We start from the raw sequence: 12485 nt of genomic DNA, 5'->3' as shown, positions 1-12485 counted from the left end.
AGATTTAGACCCCAGCAATGAACTGCGGCACTCTACCTACACCCATAACAAATGATCAGTTATTAAGTGCGATAAGTACTTTTCTCTGTTTTCTAGTCAAAACAAAATTAAATGCACGTTTGCCCTATGTATTCCTTTATGTTATTGTAGCTCTTTTAGGATTCAAAAAGTGTATTTTTTTTTCTTTCTTTACTCAGGGGACGCTGATGGAGAGCTAATAGCCAGACTTTGTGGTCAGGCTGCACCATCTGTGCCACTAGTCATAGCTGCCCCGCAGATCTGGGTACACTTTGTAAGCGATAAAAACACAGAAGATAAAGGATTCTTGGCCCATTACACGTTTGAAGGTAAATGGCTTGATAGGCCGTTGCCCATGCTGACTGAGGCACTTCTGGGGAATGCTGCCATTCATTTGGTGATACTGAGAGTACACACTAGGGGATCAACTCTCAAAGAGGTCCTCAAAAGTTACAGCGCCTGCCACTATTTATATCCATCTAAAGCAAACATATGTTAGCAATTGAACTTTCAGATTTATTTTCTGCCTCACTGTTCCCGTTCCCTGAACCGCATTTGAGTTTTTGCAATGTAGTGCAACACACAGAACAGCTGGTTGCTCTTGGGAATAGGGATGTAACAGGTAACACCAGCCAAGTTTGACTTTCTTCAAATAGGCCTCCAGAGTGCTAGAATGGCTGAAATGCATTCTGCTGCTTGAACCCTTGCACTTATTTTGAAATCCACTTTAAAGCCATATCAGTGCAAATTACACCATTTGCATGCCAGCATAACTATTCTTCCTGTCATAGCTGAATTTAGCCTTGGTTCTTATCTAGAAGCATCAGCAATTTTTTTAGTTGATTGTGTTGGTCCAAGAATGGCACTGGTTTACTTAGGAGTCTGAGTTAAATAAATGGGAGATAAGGTGGAAGAGGCAGCTGTAAGTGTCAGCTGGCAAAGGTTTTGTAGAGCTATATTAAGTATCAGAATAAATGCAAAGTTTCAAGGTCATTGCATCTGTTCACTCACTATTCAATGACACGGCTTTTAAAACTTGGATTTTTTCAGATAAATTTTTCATCCTTACCTATATCAGTCCAACTTAAATATATTTTAGTACTATTACAAGCTGAATAATCTTCCACTCATTTGATTATAGTTCCTAACATGTATTGAAATGTTACTTTTTTTCTTCAGCTTGTGGTGGTATACGGTCAGGTGAAAGCGGAGTTATCTCAAGTCCTAACTACCCAGAGCCTTACAGCAGCCTGAGTCGTTGCTCCTGGTTGTTGGAAGCCCCCGAAGGTGAAACCATCACTGTGAGTAACACAATGTCATGATTGTGTCTGCAGCTGGCAGTATGAGAAGCACCCTCTGAATCTTGAGGAACAGGTTTGAGACAATTTGGAAAATCACAAAGGTGGAGGAAGTGTCTCCTCATCGGCCTTACCTAAGAAAGAGGGGGAAACAAAGATAACACAACCAAACTAGACTGTGCTTTTTGAAAAGCAGAAGGATTCTAGTCTAACTTGAGCTCAAACCATAGTACCGACTTCTCCTTTAAACAATGACTTTCTGTATTTGGGAAACTAAAATAACTCATGCTATTAGATGTCCATGGATATTCTCACTATCGTGGGAATAAACATGAGGCTGAAGTTTTTTCATCTCTGCAGAAAATTTAAAAGCCACCAGAAAGTTACTTTCATGTCTTAATGGTTAGTCTGGAAGATAATACGATTTTGCTGGTACAAATTACATCAATGAGATGCTACTCTTATATCCCAATAACTATTAATGGGCTGCCTGAGGTGCTAATTTCTTGAGCCAAACTGCTGAGAGACCAATTTAAGCACCTTTATGACCAAGCAATGCTAAATTATTGCAGTGCTGAATTATTTGACTGATCTTTTGGAGAATGGGTCCAATCAGCGACATTTGCAGTCCAGGTCAGAAAAATATCTGAAAAGCAATTTTTTAAAAACACATTGCAGATTTTCATATGTAATGTCTTTCACTAATTTCCCTATCATGTTTTCCTTATTTACAACTACGAAAGTGTTTCTTAGAAATGCAAACCCATTGTCCTAATTGTTCTGCTGCATGATATTCTGACCATTTCCTAGGTACTTACTTCAGGGAATACATGATTATTTTAGTAGAACACAACATTTCTATTTAATACAAAAATTTGTTTAAAGCAGAACTAATCTTAATCAGATGGAAGTATATTTGTGTTTTAAAAGGACTGATTAGCAGCCCCCTCAGTGAAGGCAGACTAACCTTTTCCAGTATAAGCTGCCAGTTTCAGTTGCTGGTAAAGTTCCAAACTTAAACCATTTGAGCTAAATTTGTATTTGGTCTTTGCCTCAGGCAAGAGTTCTTTTGGAAATGAAAACACACCAAAGTTACAGGAAGAAGTACTGTGTATTTGCTAAACTTTTCCACAAAGATCCCAATCCTGGAACTGGTGAAAAAAAACCAACTTATTGGAAGAGGGCCAGGCACTCATTAGTGTCCATCAATATTTCAGCATCAACAAATCCAGGAGTCTACTGGCTTAGCAATCTAAATCTTTGAACTGGAAATCCCACCCATGTGCATATCACTCCAAGGACAAATGGCATCAGTGTGAGAGGGAGACAGAGTCAGAAGCTGCCTGCCCAGCCCAGTCTATTTACGTGATACATTCAGGCCCACAGGAACCAACCATGCAACTGTTGCTCTCTGATTTAATGGAAACTAGCATTATTTTCAGCAACTGCTAAGTATTCTGATTCAAAATAATAGGAAGAAAAAAATCCAAGGCTTTCTGCTTACATAGCTACTTACATTTGAATGTGCAACTTCATATTTCGTGACTAGAAGCCTTGGGAACAGGAATGTGGTTCAACACCTGCGCATATTCAAGGCTGTTTTGAAGCACATACTTAGCTTCAAACATATGGTTAAGTCCCAATAATGCCAGTTTTGAACCTGTGCATTCCTCTTCCACTTCTGTCTTCATGGGAAGTAGCTGCTGTTGCTTATAGTGGCAAGACTTCAAGCAATACTTGCAGGAAAGCATCAAGGTGAAGTGAAGGTTGGATTTCTGAGCATACCCAGATATCGTTGTGCTAGGATGGCTCCGGGATCTGGCTGCAATTGCTCTAACCCCTCTGCTGGTGTGGCTGGTGTTACCTCCTGAATGTCGCTTTTGTGTGTTACAGCTTACTTTTACAGCCTTCCACGTTGAAAATCATTCACTTTGTAAGTGGGACTCTGTTACTATCCTGAATGGTGGCTCTCCTGGATCTCCTGTCATAGGAAAGTATTGTGGAACCACATCCCCTGGGACTATTCGGTCTGGTTCCAGCAAGCTAGTCGTCATCTTTAACTCTGATCACTCAATTCAAGGAGGTGGCTTTTATGCAACATGGACAGCAGAATCTCTAGGTAAGAGAAAAAAAAATCTGATTTTGTCAGGTCTAACCTAGCAGTACATCATGCCTGTATAGCACTTTTCAGAAATAGGATTCCTCCTCTTTAATTAAATTTGCCTTAAAGAACAGAAGAAATACACGCCAACATCTTCAGCGTTCCTGAGAGAAGCGAGCACTAAAAAAGTCAAGTATTAAACCAGTGTTGTCTGATCTCACACAATGAAATCAAATTTCGACGGATTTTGTACTTTTTAAGCCTCCCACTGGTAGTTTCTCAATGTCTGTAAATTGATACCATGCCCAGGATCCTCCCAGCAGTGGTATCTATTGTCAGTGACTATGAGGAGACATTTTATTTCTTGAATAATAATTGTTTCACAGTTTGGTTTGGTTTAAACACTTAAAACTAGAAAGAGATCAGTTTCAAAACAGAGAGTTTTGAAGCAGCAGCAGACAGAACTTTTCAAAGAGCACGTGTGACAACAGCCTAAAACTCTTCCACTTTAGTGGAGATGTTGGTACACTTTTGAAGGTGATAAACATGCGGGATTGAATTGGTACATTTTAAAAAACTACCTTCTCTCTGTTGAAATTATCATCTCTCTGGATTTAAAAAAAAAAGTTAGCTCACCATTTGCACACTGTCCTTCAGGAGGTGACTAAAGGCAAGTGTAGATGTGCTGGCTGGTGGCAGTGCAGAATTCATTGTGCCTTCATACGTCAGTACAGAGCTGGCAACGTGTTCTCTAGTGTCCCCTCCAGCTGCAAACCTGCATCAGTTAATGATCTAGCAATATTCACACACTGACTTGATGGAGTGTCTTCTTAAACATATCAATAGTCTGTGCTTGCGTGAATATACACTGTCACTTAAGGAGGTTTTTGACACTGTTCCCTGTTGTCACTGGGATTTCACATTCAAGGAAGGCCACTCCTCAATGATGTAGCAGACATTAGCATGCACATGCGATGTGCATAGTCAGTATTCTCTCTGTGAAAGAGATTTCTTTTTTTATATACCTTGTTTCCTTTCCTCAGCTTTCTTCTCATTCGTCCACTGAGAATCTCTGGGTTTACATTCTGTATATGTGAGCAAACCTTGGCCTCATACCCTTCTAAACACAACTGCCATTTCTAACGTAGAAGAATGAAAAAGAAAATCTTCCTTTTAAAGCTAGTATATATTTTTTTAATCAAGAGGAAAAAAAGTAGAATGTTATAAACCTTTTTTTGCTCTTTATTCATCCTTTTACTGCATCGTCTCTGAAATAAAAATGGGTTGCTTGTACTGTATGCATAGCCCTAGTAAATTATTCTTGGCATGGTATTTGCAAGTATGTTTCAAATTAACTGAACTTATTATGTATAAGAACATGAGCTGCCACAGAGCCATGACCAGCTATTCCCGCTTATAAATGAATCTGTTAACAATTTTTGAAGGCATGTTTTGCAGCCCTCTCCATAATCCCACTGAGATCCACAGGGCTGCCTGAGCTGGAGGAGAAGTCACCATTTTGCCCTGGGTAAACAGATGTAGCTTGAGTAGATTCACATGTGGAACTGCAATATTTGCATGTTGCAGAGCAAGGAAAAAAGGGATTAGCAGTAGATTATGTTTTTTTTCCCTAGGGTGCTTTTCTGAATGGCTGTCAGTCATGACGTGCATGCTGTGGGGTATGGAAAGAAACCTTCACAGTCTCTGGAGAAGCTCCTCATTAATGTATTTCTGACCCTTACTCTCTCTCTAAGCAGTACCCACTTCTCATTGTCAGGAGTATATAGATGGACAAGAGCAAAAGGGTATGAACTGGCAAGGAGAAGGAACTTGTGAAGAAGAGAAAGTGAAGTACAAAGAGAGACCTTCTCTAGAGTGTAACTACCTCCCTGCTGCAGGGGTGGGTGAAGGGAAATTAATTAAAAGAGGGGTAAATGAAGTTTGTATAGGTGTCAGGGCTTGCATCTCTCTCTTGCAGCCACAGAAGCAAGCATCCATTCAAAGCTGACACCAACGGCAATATTTGAACATTTCTCCACCTGTTGCTATTATTTCCAGGATGTGGTGGAATCATTCATTCAGATAATGGTATGATCAAGTCTCCTCATTGGCCTCAAAACTTTCCCATGAACACCAGATGCACATGGACCATCATTACGCATGAAAGTAAACACTTGGAGATGAACTTCCACAGTAACTTCCAGATTCCAGATAGCAACGGAAGCTGCCAGAGCAGTTACATAAAGGTAAAATAATAGTTGGCATTAGATTAGCAGAGCAGTGCTTTAAGAACTCATGATTGCAGAATTCTGTTTTGCAATTGTCATGTTTAGGATTGTCAAGGCACAAAATTCAGGAAACGTAAACTGAAGTCCTTGTACCAATACAGTCAATTTTCCTTATGCCTTGAGAATTGGCTTGTATATATTTTTATTTTTTATAGTTCTTGGGGTTCCACCTCCAGCAGAGTCCCACCACCCTACATGCTGCCCCAAAAATGAAAAATATGAAAAAAGTACATATGACTTCAGAACCAGGAAATAATGAGAAAATATAGTGTAATGAAAAGACCTTTTCAATTACTCCAGTGAGTGAAAAAACAGGAATGTGTCACTGTAATTCTACAAAGATTCTTTATAAGGGTATAAACTGTCCAAGTTACACTAATCCTTCTTTTTTTAATCTCAAAAAACAAAGATAGCGTTCTTATCTTGTATAGGTTTTCAAGAGCCACTTGTTTTCAAAGCAACAGAATGGAGTGGACATGCTTTGAATTTTTCAGTGACATTTTTTTCTCAGGCATTTGGCGTATGTTCAGTGGTTTTGTGTTCATTTTCTCCAGAGCAGTACAACTCCCACTTGAAATAAAGGGCAAACGTAATTTGACAACATGTAGGAAGACTTGAGCAGCTGTACATCTGATCTATACTTACCAACTTACAAACCACTGTTGCACTCATTTTTTAAGTCTGTGGAAAAAAATACTATGAGATTCGTCTTTTCATAGCCTGCTCCACTGATTAATTGATGTAATATGTTATGATACATTTCACTAATGTGGAAGTCTTAATGCCACCCAGTAAGGGTGCTTTAATTTAAAATTTCTAAACTGTCCTGAATGACATGGTCAAAACTATGTCACTTGGAGATTTTCTCCGTAGAGGAAAATCTGAGATTTTTGGTGATGTCCACCTCCATCTCTGAATGTCCAATTTGAGATGTATGAAGGTGTCTGGATATGGAAAAGTGTGGAACAGGTGTAAGTTTCTTCCATTCATTCCAAGCTGAGCAGCCAAAAAAGAGGAATCCAAAATCAATAGTGACTTTGCAAGATCTTGGCCAGGCCATAGGCTGTTTATATGAATCCTTTGAGCATCCATGGCCTCAGACACCTGGCCAGATGAATGAGGTGATTCATATGCCTACGCTTACTGACTAACCCTTGGCTAACCCTTTCTGGGATGGTTGCTTAGAGCAATCACAATTTCATGTGGCTGTTCTAGTTCCACTAGACTTCTTTCAAACGCTTTATTTTAAAAATCAAATATTATTTATTTTTCATATATTTTTGGTATAAAAGGCCAGTAAAAAAAATTTTCACATTGACAAAAAATAAATCTATTATTAGAGTAAATAATTGTTTCTTTTTTCTTAAAGCAGATGTTTTAAATTCTTGGCAATAAACATCCTGATTCAGGAAATTATTTAAACATTCAGAAACATCAAACATTTATGCCTGTGTTTCATTTTAAATGCGTGTTGAAATTCAGTGCTTAAACTGTGAGCCTCAAGTACATGTTTAAGTAATTACCTGAAGAGGGTTTCACTTAAATACCTACCTAAACCTGCATGTGTTTCTTGAATGCATGGTTTGATGGAACTTAAATTGGCTATTAGTACAGTTGAAGTGATATTAAAAAAATGTGTATTTTTCTTATTATATTTTTGTGAATTATATTATTTTGTTGATTCTCTACATGATTTGATACTTGTAATTGAACAAGTGAATGCAACATAACAAAAATGGGAATAAGTTTTGATTAGCAAGACTAGATATTATGGATCCAGATCTTCCAGTTTGATGCCTCTTTACTACCCTAGAGTGACAGAGTTGTTTTTTATCAACTTATGAATAATAGAAGGATTGCATTTAATAATTCATTGTATACGCAGATATTCATAGGGTGTATGGAGATAAGTTAGCAGAGACAAAATGGAGGTAAGCAATGATGTGCATAAAATGTTTTTCCCTGGTTCCCTGGACATGATCTACATTGGCCCTGCTATCAGCGGGTATTTGAGCAAATGACCTCTAGATGCTTTTCCGAGGCCCTTGGCAACCTGAGTTATTCACTGTGATTCACTCCTTGGAGAAGTCTTTTTGTCTCCACTAACTGGAAAGTGAGTGAAGAGTGATTAGCTCCAATTTAGATCTCTAATATTTGGTGTGAGATGAATCCTACCCTGAGTCTTTGGAAAGAACAATTGCACGTGCAGTTCCTGGTGGGTTCCCACAAACTACACGGGCTTCGAAAGCACTAAACAATTTCCAATCTGGGCTTCTCAGGTGTGGAGAGGAAATGATGAAGAAGAAGCAGCTTTGTTAACCACAGGATGTGGAAGTTCAGCTCCTGATTCTGTTGTTGCTCCAAACAATGTGATAACTACAGTATTTCAGTCTCAGGATGCTCCCGGGCCAGGTTTCTCTGCATCTTTTATAAGCAGTAAGTAATACTAAAGCCAGCTGCCTGCTTTATTAGTCCTTTTTGGATTAGTTTGATCTGTGTGTAGCAATTTAGACCTCTGTCCAACAAGGCATTGAAGCCTCTGCCTGGCTTTTGAAACCAAGAGTTACCTTACTGAACACAATGGAGCTACTGTGTGCTCCAGAGTTGGACTTGCCAAAGATCCTCCGTGCAGCTATAAGTTTGTAGTTATTCTTAGCTACCTCTGCCTTTTTAGTGTGCCAAAAAGAAATGAATAGGCTCTACATTTTAAGAATTTGTTTCTCTGTAGTTAAACTACATGGAAGCCAAAGCTGTAATCTTCTTAAAAAGGAAAAGTTATCTGCTCTTATTTTAGAATTTTTATCTCTGTTCTTTTCAAGTCACATGCTGAAACTGCCGTAATTTCTCCTGTGTATGGTGAAGTCCATGCCCTTCACATAAATTGCTCTCAGGAGAAGAAATGACTTCTCACCACCTGCTCTGGCCTTTGCTTTGCTTTGTTGTATTTGTATCTCCTGTAGCTCAAATGACATTTCTTGGGTGGGCCTCCCCATTTCTTTAACCATGGCATGTGTGCTTTGTGACAGTCAAACCCACCAGAAGTGCAGGAGGTCATGCTCAAGTGCCGTTAGTTGTTTGGGGTTTCTTTGTAGGATGCTACCAAAAGAAAGGAAACTGCTTTCCCTTCACTGGATTCAGATTAAAACAGTGAGAGATTAAGTGCTTAGAGGAAGACGCTATTGAAGTATACAGAATTCTGAACTGAAACTGCTTTTGTTTTTATAATATCTGCACTAGTGTTGTCAGTAACAACTAACGACCTCTTAGTGGAGACAATCACAGGATTCATATGCCTGTTCCTAATCTTATACCAGCACTTTACTGTGCACTGCCCTCTTTTAAGCCTTTATCATAAAATAAAGAGAAACCCCGAAGCCATGCAAGTTACTAGGATCAGAAGGAGCTCCACGAAAATGAACAGTTCTGTGAGTTTGAGAAGTTCTGGGTGGCAAACCTCTCCTGCTTCTGTGTATAGCAAAGCAACCCAGAGAGATGGCCCTGCAGCAGACTGCATCCTCCTGGCTGTCAGACATGAAGCAAGAATGGTACCACTTGGGCTAACGTAGGAATTTTCAAATAAGGATAAATTGCTGATGTGCCCCAATAACCCCCCATCCAATTCAGCTACATTTGTATGTACTAAGGGATTTTGAAATGTTCAAGGTCCAAAACCATAGGAATGGCAGTGCTGTGTCCTTCTGGTCAGTGGGCTGAGGGGCTATATAGCCTGGTCTTATCAAAGACATTCCAAGATACTGTGTGAGGCTGTAGGTGGGAAGGCCCAGTATTTCCCAAAAACACTGCTCTGTGTGTGTGTAAGACCTACTTTTGCCATCACGATATATACTACTCTCCCTGGTTTTTTTGACCAGCCTCTTAAGGAGGGATGAGATCCTTGTGCGCATTATTGGTTTTCTTACTGTAAAACCAGAATGATGTTATCACCTGGATTATAACTGTGCCCTTTTTATTTATGCTTATAGGATGTGGAGTAAATTTCACCAGCCCTGCAGGTCGTATCGTCTCTCCTAACTACCCTAGTCAGTATGATAACAACTTGAACTGCAGTTATATCATAGATCGGGGACCACAGTCACTGGTGATCCTAGAGTTTGAGACTTTCCACTTGGAAGGTAACTGGTTCATCATAATTTCAATATGTACTATGAAGTGTAACTTCTTACTTGAAAACATACAAGTCGTCTATCATGGAAAACGGCTGATAGTATAATTTGCTTGTCCATTCTGAAAATCATTTACAGACAAATATTTACAGAGATAGTTTCAAGGTTCAGTTTTGCATCACTGAAGGCTTCCAGAAGAGTGAAGACAGATCCTACCTGTTTAATATGTTGCAGCAATGAAGTTGGGCATTTCCCAGGTGGTTGGAGTACAAGAGTGACTGTGGCCAACTTGGATCTTTGTTCCTGACTTTTTTTTTTTTGCCATTGAGTCTTATAAACTTTTCATCTTAGGCCAGCTGTTTTGCTTTTCAGTGCTTCTGTTTCCTTAACTGATAAAATGGATATAAATATACTGGGGTATTTTACAAGGATGTACGAACATATAAATGTGAAACTAGGTGAAAAACCACAGTAACTGAGAACCTATAAAAGCTGTTACCCGGTATGTACCCATGAACAAAAGTTCGTCTTGAGATTTTAAACTTGGTGGGATTTAGCCGAGAAATAACAAGTATAATATCCTGGTCTCATTGGTGTCAATGGTAAAACTTTCCCAACTTTGATAGGACCAAATGTTTATGGGTGGAGGTGTCATGGTAACACAGAGGAATCAGTATGTCCAAAACACTAGGATGGCAAAGTGGGATGCCACACATATTTCGAGGCCATCTTAATTTGATTCCCTTGAAGTCACTCGGACAAAGAGATTTTTGGGTAATTTGTTACTAAGCTGGAGTGCGTAATTTGAATTTTTCTTCAGACCAAACAGTAAAGTCATAAAATAGGCTTCTTTTATTTTCTTTTTAAGTTTTTGAACTGTTCTGAATTCAAAAGTATTCTGGCTGAAATTTAATTTAGGCCTGAGACAAAGATTTGATTTGACTATGATTTTATCTGAAACTTTTTTCATCCCCTGATACAAACTGCTACTTTAAGAATTATTTTTTTTAAATGAAATGTAAACCACACAAATTACATAATTTCTTCACGAAGAAGACATTATTATTCAGCAGACACACTAAACGTTAGGCTGAATCAGATGATGCCAGTTTTGGCACGTCCGTGAGTACATTACTGATTTGTATTCTGTCTGTGCATTCAATTAATTTATAAATGGATTCAAGCTTTTATTATCAAGAAGGTTAAAGCAAAGAGGTGAGTGATACAGACATAATAATAAATGTAGACCTAAATAAATAGAAAAAATATTCTACTTCTTGCAGGGCAATTTGCTTCTTTATTGTTATAAGCTTCCTTAGGCTATACAAACTATGAGTCCTTAGTTACATGAAAGAAAAGAACTATGGATATGAGCTAAAGGACATCCGGTTATAAAAGAGGAAGTGTGACACTCTCCAGTAGTTGATTATTAATATTTTTCACAAAATCTTAAAATATAACCCTCTAGCAAAGAGAAATTGCCTGGGTTTAAATTGTAAAGATTGAAAACACCGTCTTTCAAACTATCGTGCAGAAATGAAAACTTATTCAGCAGTCCCACTGAATATGTTTAGCACATGTGCCTAAGAGTTTCCAGCATGAACTCCCTTAGTTCTTTTGCAAAGGCAGGACAATATTTGGCAGCCTCTGTTAAAACCATTTCTAGCTACTCCATATGCAAAGAAGCATTGCACCTGCTTAGATCGTTGCTGAGTATGTCCTTTAAAATTTTAACCACACTAGTACAGATGTTCTAGCTCCATGTTCAATTAATATAGTTTACTACCTATTTGACCTTTCAAAAGAAATCCAATTGGTTTTTTCATGGTTTTTTAGTGATGAAATGAAGTATCTAAAATAATGCCTGTAAGACATACCTATCTCATTGACCAACTGGTTGAGATATCTTTTCCAGAAAATTAGAAGGCAGAAGGTAATTGGCTATAGTGCAGTAACACATTGGTATAAAATTGAATGACTTCATGGGTTAGTCAAAGATCTCTGCTGTATAGTAGTTATGTTTGCAATTATCATGAGACGCCTGTTCTGATTATGAAGAACGACTCCAAATGAGGCAGTTAACCCACAGCAGTGATACAATGTCAGCATCTGGAACCAAATGAACATGACATGCATGTACTAAATATTAAATATGTATTAAGCACTAAATATAGCAAGGAACAGAGCAAGAGAGAACTGGAGGAAACTGCATTTGTTGATTTTGTGATCAAAATTTAATCTAAATTGGCTGCTTCCCGGATAAATTGTTATCTGACTTTGAGCCCCTGAAAATAGACATCTAATTTAGATCATCATCTAGATTTACCTCCTACTATAGTGAAGTGAAAAAGTGCTTTAAACTCAAAACCAAATGCGTTGTGCAGGTTGAATGAATTGCCTTCTGAAGGCCTCCCTCACTCTCTTTACCCATTGACTATTACAGGAAGCTATAGACAATAGCTTACACAAGATACTTAAGATTTAGGCAGCAAAACATAGGCGTGCTTAACCCTGTGAATGGAGTTTGGCTTAGTGTCTGTGATTTCCTTGCAGCCTGAAGAATATCTCTTCCTATGCCAAACCGAATATGGTTACAGAACCTCTCTTTTGACTTGCCTGTTTCATGAAGTTGCATAGGTTGTCACTTGTTTCTTGT

The 12485-nt window shown here is 38.5% G+C and overlaps 1 protein-coding gene across 3 annotated transcripts in view; it reads left to right on the top strand.

Annotated features, from left to right (window-relative positions):
* The window catches only part of CUBN (cubilin), a 148473-nt gene that overhangs the window by 109097 nt on the left and 26891 nt on the right, over positions 1 to 12485 (top strand). For all 3 annotated transcript variants that reach the window (XM_054192490.1, XM_054192491.1, XM_054192489.1), the window contains 6 exons: positions 198 to 347; positions 1198 to 1319; positions 3210 to 3435; positions 5476 to 5663; positions 7985 to 8141; positions 9689 to 9838. In XM_054192490.1, coding sequence (XP_054048465.1) covers positions 198 to 347; positions 1198 to 1319; positions 3210 to 3435; positions 5476 to 5663; positions 7985 to 8141; positions 9689 to 9838 — 993 coding nt within the window. The remainder of the gene's footprint in view (positions 1 to 197; positions 348 to 1197; positions 1320 to 3209; positions 3436 to 5475; positions 5664 to 7984; positions 8142 to 9688; positions 9839 to 12485) is intronic.

This window comes from Rissa tridactyla, chromosome 2 (genome assembly GCF_028500815.1).
Source record: "Rissa tridactyla isolate bRisTri1 chromosome 2, bRisTri1.patW.cur.20221130, whole genome shotgun sequence".
Classification (NCBI taxonomy): Eukaryota; Metazoa; Chordata; class Aves; order Charadriiformes; family Laridae; genus Rissa; species Rissa tridactyla.
Note: the sequence above shows the minus strand (reverse complement) of the source record. Positions and strands in the feature narration are given on the sequence as shown.